This window comes from Hylobates moloch, unplaced genomic scaffold (assembly GCF_009828535.3).
Source record: "Hylobates moloch isolate HMO894 unplaced genomic scaffold, HMol_V3 SCAFFOLD_295, whole genome shotgun sequence".
In the NCBI taxonomy this organism is placed as follows: Eukaryota; Metazoa; Chordata; class Mammalia; order Primates; family Hylobatidae; genus Hylobates; species Hylobates moloch.
The window spans coordinates 27,523-35,979 of record NW_026652570.1 but is presented as its reverse complement, the minus strand read 5'-3'; the positions used below and the strand labels follow the sequence as shown (position 1 = coordinate 35,979).

The 8,457-nt window shown below is 58.9% G+C and overlaps 1 protein-coding gene across 8 annotated transcripts in view; it reads right to left on the bottom strand.

Moving 5' to 3' along the window:
• Positions 1–3,364: 3,364 nt before the first annotated feature.
• LOC116464227 (semaphorin-3B) overlaps positions 3,365–8,457 on the bottom strand; it is a 17,610-nt gene continuing 12,517 nt past the window's right edge. For 4 of the 8 annotated variants that reach the window (XM_058435019.1, XM_032147524.2, XM_032147525.2 and 1 more), the window contains 11 exons: positions 7,094–7,239; positions 6,893–7,004; positions 6,711–6,780; positions 6,482–6,626; positions 5,957–6,176; positions 5,605–5,696; positions 5,486–5,527; positions 5,080–5,237; positions 4,921–4,976; positions 4,692–4,831; positions 3,365–4,236 (listed from right to left, as the gene is read on the bottom strand). In XM_058435019.1, coding sequence (XP_058291002.1) covers positions 3,832–4,236; positions 4,692–4,831; positions 4,921–4,976; positions 5,080–5,237; positions 5,486–5,527; positions 5,605–5,696; positions 5,957–6,176; positions 6,482–6,626; positions 6,711–6,780; positions 6,893–7,004; positions 7,094–7,239 — 1,586 coding nt within the window. In that variant the 3' untranslated portion in view covers positions 3,365–3,831. Of the gene's footprint in view, positions 4,237–4,691; positions 4,832–4,920; positions 4,977–5,079; positions 5,238–5,485; positions 5,528–5,604; positions 5,697–5,956; positions 6,177–6,481; positions 6,627–6,710; positions 6,781–6,892; positions 7,005–7,093; positions 7,240–8,457 lie in introns of those variants that run through there. The other 4 variants (XM_032147528.2, XM_032147526.2, XM_032147529.2 and 1 more) reach the window with 3 other exon arrangements.

Here is an 8,457-nt window from a genome sequence, read left to right as displayed (position 1 = left end):
ACACACACACACACACACACACACACACACGAAAGTAAACATTTCCCCCTACCAGGGGCAAAGCCCCTCTCCTGCAATGTTGAAAATGTTGGCAGTGGCTCACGCCTGTAATGCCAACAATTTGGGAGGCCAAGGCGGGTGGATCACCTGAGGTCAGGAGTTTGAAACCAGCCTGGCCAACATGGTGAAACCTTGTCTCTACTAAAAATACAAAAATTAGCTGGGCATGGTAGCACATGCCTGTAATCCCAGCTACTAGGGAGCCTGAGACAGGAGAATCGCTTGAATCTGGGAGGCAGAGGTTGCAGTGAGCAGAGACTGCACCACTGCACTCCAGCCTGGGTGACAAAAAAAAAAAAGTGGAGGCCGGGCGCGGTGGCTCACCCCTGTAATCCCAACACTTTGGGAGGCTGAGGTGGGTGGCTTACGAGGTCAGGAGTTCAAGACCAGCCTGGCCAAGATGGTGAACCCCCATCTCTACTAAAAATACAAAAATTAGCTAGGCATGGTGGCAGGTGCCTGTAATCCCAGCTACTTGGGAGGCTGAGGCAGAGAATTGCTTGAACCTGGGAGGCGGAGGTTGCAGTGAGCTGAGATCACGCCACTGTACTCTGGCCTGGGCGACAGAGCAAGACTCCATCTCAAAAAAAAAAAATAGTTGAAAATGTGATAAAAGGAGCTTGCTAGGTGGGCCAAGCTCTGTCATGGGCTATAAGATGGAGCCATGGAGCAGACAGTCCTACGTCCTGGCCAGTACTGGACCTGTAGCTTCCTAGATTCCTGCTGCCCTGGCCCCTTTTAGCATCAGTATGTCTTATATGCAGTGGTGCAGTTAGGTGAGTGGCCACCAAGCTCTTAACTAGCTGAGTCTCAGTCTGACCAGGCCAAGGGACCCCCAACCCTAGGCAGTTGGGGATATTTAGACCCAAGTCAGGGGAGGCCAGTGGCCTAACTACTTTTCAGTCCATGGGACAGGTACCCTAATGCTTTCTGGAACCACTGCCCACCCCAATCCCAGCTTCCTCCCTTAAGAGCTGAACCGGCCAGGCAGCTGCCCGGATGCCCACACCCACCTGAGCACAGCCTGTAGTTGACCCACTCCTAATTGGGTAGCTTCCCCCATCCCTCCTTGATGTCCCCAGCAGGGGAAACTGAAGCAGGGCCTGAGGTGACAAGGGGTTCCAGGCATGGCAGGCTTTTCCTCCCTGCACAGGGGGCAGGTCCTTTTACTGGAGCCGGAGCATGAAAATGGGTAACTAACTACTCAAGACAGTGAGGTCAGTGGGACAGAGGGTGGGTCTCTCCATGGTCCACAAGGTCACAGGACTGAGGCCTTGCCCTCCCTCATGGTCACCCTCTCCTACCTTCTTGGGTCTCCTCAGGCATGGCAAGCAGCGGGCAGTCGGGGGCCGATGATGGCATCCAGTAGCAGGACTGGACAAAGGCAGCAGTGGGTGGCTCCTTTGAGAGCCCCGGGAAGGCCTGGCTGCCTCCCAGCCTTGGCCTAAAATAGGCCTGAGCTCAGCCCACTCGACTATATTTAGAGGGGGCAGCCCTCAGCCATGGGAAGGGGCGGAGTGATCCACGTGGGCCAGCCTGAACTATCTACCTGGTGAGGGAGCCAGCCAGGAGCCTGCCTCCACTAGTCCAGGTGCCCAGGGACCTTCAAGGGGAAGCACACCTCCCCCATATATCCAGAATGGCCACTCTAGGCTCAGCAAGGCCCCACGTGGCAGCCAAGACAGACAAGGGAAACCTGTGCATCTCTACTGGGCCACCCCTCCACCCCTGCAGACTCCTACCCACAGCCCAGTCATCTCTCCTCCCAGCAAACACAGGAAAAGCAGCCTCCACTGCGTGACCTGCTAGCACACAATGCTATTGTTGTGTGTGTCTTATAGAGGGTGATGGACAACTGAAGCCCGATGCCACGAGGGCTCTGATAGCTTCACAAGTGGGCAGATACACCAACAGCACCCATGCTGGCCAGTGGGTGGACCTAGGTTGAAGGCTGTTTCATTTGTTACTAAGCTTACAACCTTAGGTAAAGGATCTCCTCTCTCTGAACTCAGTTTGCTCATGTGTAAAGTCGGAATAACAGTGGCTCCTCCCTGGCAGTGTACACTGAGAACCACATCTGGAGCATTTAGCACAATCCATGGTTTTGGTCTTCCCCTGCTCCCATCTCCACAAGGGCAGACAAGTCCCATAAGGTTGTGTAAGGATGCGCATCACTGCTTACCTTGAAGGGAGGAGGTGGTCCAGCTTCCAGCTTTCCCTCTGTGGTTGGATCCCTGTGCCCTTCATTCCCAGTGGGGGCAAAGCAAGACTGTGGGCTCTACTTCCTACACACCTCAAACCTGTCACTCCGCTGTCTCACACTGGCCTCCCTGATGTTCCTCAAAGTCAACAAGCTTGTTACCACCTCAGGGGCTTGGCGGTGGCTGTTCCCTCCTAGAATGCTCTGCTCCCAGATAGCCCTGTGGCCAACCCCTTCTTGTCAGCGAGCTCAAATGCCACCCCTTCAGTGAGGCCTTCTGCGTACATTCTTTTCCACATCACCCAGTTTTCTTTTCTTTTTTTGAGACTGAGTCTCGCTCTGTTGCCCAGGCTGGAGTGCAGTGGGGCGATCTCGGCTCACTGCAACCTCTGCCTCCCTGGTTCAAGCAATTGTCTTACCTCAGCCTCCTGAGTAGCTGGGATTAAAGGCGCGCGCCACCACACCCACTTAAGTTTTGTATTTTTAGTAGAGACAGGGTTTCACCATGTTGGTCAGGCTGGTCGTGAACTCCTGACCTCATGATCCGACTGCCTCGCCCTCCCAAAATGCTGGGATTACAGGCGTGAGTCACCTCGCCCGGCCGAGTTTTATTTTCTTCATAGCACTTAGTCCTGAAGTTATATTATGCACAATGTACCCTGCGTGTCACTATTCCCAAAGGCCCTACAGAACCTGTTCAGTCACGTGGAACCACCTTTTTTTTTTTGAGGAGTCTCGCTCTCTCGCCCAGGCTGGAGTGCAGGGGCGAGATCTAGGCTCATTGCAACCTCAGCCTCCCAGGTTCAAGTGATTCTCCTGCCTCAGCCTCCTGAGTAGCTAGGATTACAGGCGCCAGCCACCATGCCTGACTAATTTTTTGTATTTTTAGTACAGACGGGGTTTCACCGTGTTAGCCGGGATGGTTTCCATCTCCTGACCTCGTGATCCGCCCGCCTGGGCCTCCCAAAGTGTTGGGATTACAGGTGTGAGCCACCGCGCCTGGCCGGAACCACCTTTAATCCTCACCAGGCAACCTTGGACAGGAGAAACTCGGGCCCTGACACCGCTAGGAAGGTGCCCAAGACCACATAGCAAGGCCGAGGACTGGGGTTGTCTGCTGGGGCCATTCCAGCTTTGGCTGATAATGCGTTTATTGCGTTACTTTAGTACAGTCGGCCAGCCTCGCCCCACCTCCAGCAGCCCAGCCTGTTCACAGCTTTCTGCTCACTGCTCACTACCCAAGGAGGTGGGGTCTGTCCCCCAGGGTGGGCACTCCAGGCACCTCCTCGGCCCTGGTCGTTGCTCTGGAGCCCGGCTTCGCCGTCCCTTCCCTCCCGACTGAATCCTGCGCCCGACCTGTGCCGCCCTTCCCGGAGCTGCTACATTCAAGGGTTATCCTGTTAATAAATAAGCCCGCGCAGCTGCCTTCAGCCAGGGCCTGTCGGTTGGTGTCTCCATCGGCCGGTGACCCCCAATGTGCCCGGCCCCAACCCGTCCGTCTTTTCAGGGTCTGTCTGGCTCCTCTCCCGCCTGTCGTCTCCTGCTTGGTTCCCGGCGTGGGGACAGTCCGGTCACCAGTGCGTTGCGCTGCGCGGCCCCCGCTCAGCGCGAGGCTCAGGGGCGTGGGTCCGCCGGTTACGGCCCTTCCTCCGCGACTCCAGGGGCAGTGACTGCAGCGCAGGCTGCGGGCGGCACATGCGCAGGGAGTTCGCGCTGCCACCGCCGCCCGGCTCCACCAGCTGCAGAAAGTCCCGGTACCAGAGTTTGGGGCCCGGCGGCGCGGCGGGCGCAGCCTCCTCGGCCTGCGCCAGCCGTTCGGCCTGCGTAGCACTCAACACGTGCAGCGACAGGCGACGCAGCGGTTGCGTAAAGCCGTGCTCGACGGCGGCGCACAAGTACACGCCCGAGTCCCGGCGCCGCAGCCTGCGCAGCAGTAGTCCTCGGGCGGTGCGCTCGGTGCGCTCGTCTGCCAGCACCTGCGGGCAGGGGGCAGCGTGAGGCGGGGGTGTCAGGCCGGGAACAGGGCTTCTGGGCCCTAGCACGCGACGGAAGAAGCAGAGTCATTGGGAGCCGAGGTGGAGCGGGAAAGGGGTGCCCGCGGGCGCGCACATTTTAAGGCTGAGTGTTTGGGAGCTGGTGGTCTTCAAGGGAGAATCCGAAAGAGGCGGGGTTTACAGGAACGTGGGGGGTGGGTCAGGGACCTCAATGGGCGGGTCGAGGGCGGGTCTTCTCCTGGATTCAGGGAAGGCGGGTCAGGAGCCCCGTTGGACACAGTGGGGCCTCAGCAGCTTGTGGAGTGCAGGTGAGGGACCAAATTGGACGGGGCGGGGAGTGGGTCTGGTTGGACGGGGCTTCGTTGGGTAGGGCGGGGCCTCTCCTAGATGCAGGGAGTGGGACAGGAGCCTAGCGGGGAGGGCGGAGTAAGGCTCACCTGGGTGCGGGCTGTCACCTCTGCGCGCTGGAAAGTCCACTCCACGCGCGCCTGCAGCGAGCGGGGCTCACACTCCAGAAAGGCGCTGCTGCCCTCCACGCCGAACACCTTGTGTTCCAGCAGCGCGGGACGAGACGAGTCTTGGGGCGAGAATAACGTCAGATTTAGGCAAGGCAGGGCAGGTGGGGCGTCTTCTGAGGCTGAGGGTAGGGGCAGCTGGGGCACTCACCTCCGGAGCACAACGTGCTGGGGTCGCCATTCCTTACGTCTTGCCGCCGGAACCGCCTGTGGGGAACATCGGATATTCTGTGAGCCCTTCTTCTTTCAGCCCCGGGCAGTGAAAGACCCTTCGCCTCCCTCCCGGCGGCCCAACCCCGACCCCGCCCACCTCTTGGCACTGGGCTGGAAGCGCGTGCACGCGACCCCGTCCCAGGCGCAGTAGGGGTCACGCGCCAGACAGCATTCGGTGCAGACGCGGCCGTGGGCAGCGCAGCGGTGCAACGCGATCTGGGCCACCGCGCTCCGCGAGGCTACGTACAGCTGGTGCTAGGGGGCACGAGGGGCTCTGGGCTGACCGAGGGCGACCCCACGCCTGCCTCCCATCGGTCAGGGATCCCTTCTCCCACTCGACAGATGGGAACACTGAGGTCTTAGGCCTCAGGTCACACAGTCTAGCAAAGCCAGAGCCTGTACTCAAACCCGTGACTGCAAACTACCAAAAGGGGCCAGAGGCTTGGGACGCGCCAGGCACAAGCTCAGTCCATCCCACCCCGACCCCCATCCTGGTCACTCACCCTCTTGGAAGAAATTTGCATGCTGGTGACAGCGGCCGAGTCCTGAGAGGGAGGAGGGGCGATGGGGTCAGGGCTTAGTGGGGTGGGGGGGTCCCGGGCGACTGGGGGCGAGGCCTCACCTCAAACACGTGCAACTCCTCTAGGAGCAGCCCCTCTGCGCTGGGCCTACTGCCCTTGGGGACCGAGATCACCTTCAGCACCGTGCCAGCGTCTGCAGGGATGAGAAGGGGTAATGACCATTGGTGCTCCCGGACAGCTGGGGCTAGTGTCTCCTCGCCTTTGAGGCGTCTACCCTCAGCATATTTGGGATGTGAAGAGTGTGGACTGGAAGAGTGTGGGTTGGGCAGCATCCAGAAGGTGGAGACACAGCCCAGGAAAGGATGTGGAGATGGGACCGAACAGGGAGAGCTTCCACCAGCAGCCCACAGGGCCTGGATGGGAGCCTGGGGGTCGCTGTGGAGGGACCCTGACCTGTGCCAATGAAGAGGACGTCATAGTGTCCGTCAGTGGCTGCAACCCGGTCCGCGGCAATTTGAGTGAAGGTGTAATTGGCTCCAACTTGTAGGAAAAGAGGGCGCCCCCCAATGGGCAGGACAGAGTTGTACATGAGGGGGTGGTTCCGCGCAAACTGGATGACATCGTCTGGGAAGTCCTTGGTGGAACTGAAGGTGCCAAAGGTCTTGCTGGGGCACTGGGGGTGGGGGAAAGGGAGGCACAGCAGGGATATAGATATGGGGGCTTGATAGGCAGCCCTCCATGCCAAGCCTCTGGAAACATGGAGGGGGATGGGGACAGAACCCTGCCCTAAGAATTAGAGAGGAGATCAGCCTTGCCCTACTAAGTCAGAGGCGGGAAACAAGCCTTGTCTTATGATGGAAACGTTTTCCTACCCATAACTAAAGGAAGAAACCACATTCACCAAGAAGACCCCAGGCCAAGTTCTCAAACCCTTGAGGCTTTGAAGTGGGTTGTAGCAGAAGTCCCTGAGCTACGAACCATGCCTGGCCGCGGGTAGGGGACGCGACCCTGGTATGACACCCACTGGTGCATGGGCCCCTCCTTGTGTGCAAAGGGTCCCAGGAAGGCCCGGCGCACGTCGTTCATGCTATACACGCACACCGCAGAGCCCTGGAAGATGCTGCTGGAGGCGAAGACCAGGGCGGGGTGAGGGGCCGGGTGGAGCCCAGCGGCCCGCCCCGGGCGCTCCCTACCTCCTGCCCCTCACCTGGACGTGGAGAAGACGGCATAGAGCAGCGGGGTCCGGTGGTCCCGCGAGGACAACAAAAACACATCCTCTGCGGGGAAGGGGCCTAGCTGGGGTAGGGCGCACAGCCCCGCTGCGGCGGGGGCTCCCGGAGTCTGCGCCGCTGCCCCCCTCCCCAACCCCATACCCACTCCCGCACTCACGGAGCTGATCGAAGTGGGTGTCGCCCTCGACGCCGGGCACCGAGCACACCAGCCGCGCCTTCAGGAACGTCGTCCACTTGTTGACCAGGCTGCGCTGGCCGCCCACGTCGTTCTGCCGGGACGATCAAAGGGGATGAGGGCGAGACCAGAGCAGGCAAAGGTAGGGGCAGGGTCGTCGGGTGTGGCCCAGGGACTCCTCACCCGGCAGATCTGGCCAACGCGGGACACGGACAGGCGTCCTAGTGCCGGCGCCGCCTCTACCGCCGTCTCACGAAAGAAGAAGTAGATTTTGTCGTCGTCTGGGTTCTCGCTCTCCGGGATCCAAAATACCTTGACAAACTTGGGCTCTGACCGCGGCAGGAGGCATGGGTCAGCGGGTCCTGGCCTCGCCTCCTGATACGAGACCCACGGGCTGCTTCCCCTTCCCGTAGCGCGGGCACAGCACCCGGGATCACAGTGTCTGACCACCCAACCTCTAGGACCACGTCCAGTTGGCGCTCTGCGCGGACCGAATCCAAAGGCTCAGGGCCTGCGAGGCAAGAAGCAGCCGCGAGGGGGCAGCAGAGACCGTGGCTACCTGGGGGCGCAGGCGGGAAGCCCGGCTAGCCTCCGATCTCGCCCCACACAGTCGCCCAGCACCTTAGGCTGGGGTAGGAGGGAGATGTAATCTGGTTTCACCTTCACTCATGAATCTTCCTCTCTAGCATAACTAGATGCTCCCCACTCCTTCAAATCCTTCTGCTGGGTCCCATTGCTCTTTATTTTATTATTATTATTATTTTTTTTTTTTTTTTCTTTTTTTTGAGACAAAGTCTCCTCTATTGCCCAGGCTGGAATGCAGTGGCACGGTCTCCATTCACTGCAACTTCCGCCTCCTGGGTTCAAGCGATTCTCCTGCCTCAGCCTCCTGAGTAGCTGGGATTACAGATGCACACCATCATGCCTGACTAATTTTTATATATTTAGCAGAGACGGGGTTTCACCATGTTGGCCAGGCTGGTCTCAAATTCCTGATCTCAGGTGATCCGCCCGCCTCAGCCTCCCAAAGTGCTGGGATTACAGGTGCACACCACTGCACCCGGCCAATTTTCGTATTTTTTAGTAGAGACAGGGTTTCACCATGTTGGCCAGGCTAGTCTCAAACTCCTGACCTCAAGCGATTTGCCTGCCTCAGCCTCCCAAAGTGCTGGGATTACAGGTGTGAGCCACTGTGCCCACCAGCCCATAGCCCTTATTTAATTTTTATTTTATTTAGAGACAGGGTCTGCTCTGTCCTGCAGTGGCAGCATCAAGGCTCACTGCAGCCTCCAACTCCTGGACTCAGGTGATCCTTCCATCTCAGCCTCCTGACTAGCCAAGACTACAGGTGTGTGCATGCCACTGCCCCCAGCTAATTTTATTTTATTTTTTGTCTTGCTTTGTAGCCCAGACTGGTATGAAACTCCTGTCTTCAAGCAATCTGTCTGCCTCAGCGTCCCAAAGTGCTGGGATTACAGGCGCAAGCCATTGTGCCCAGCCCCCATGGCTCTTAGAATAAGTGACTCTGGTCCCTGACAGTCCAGGCC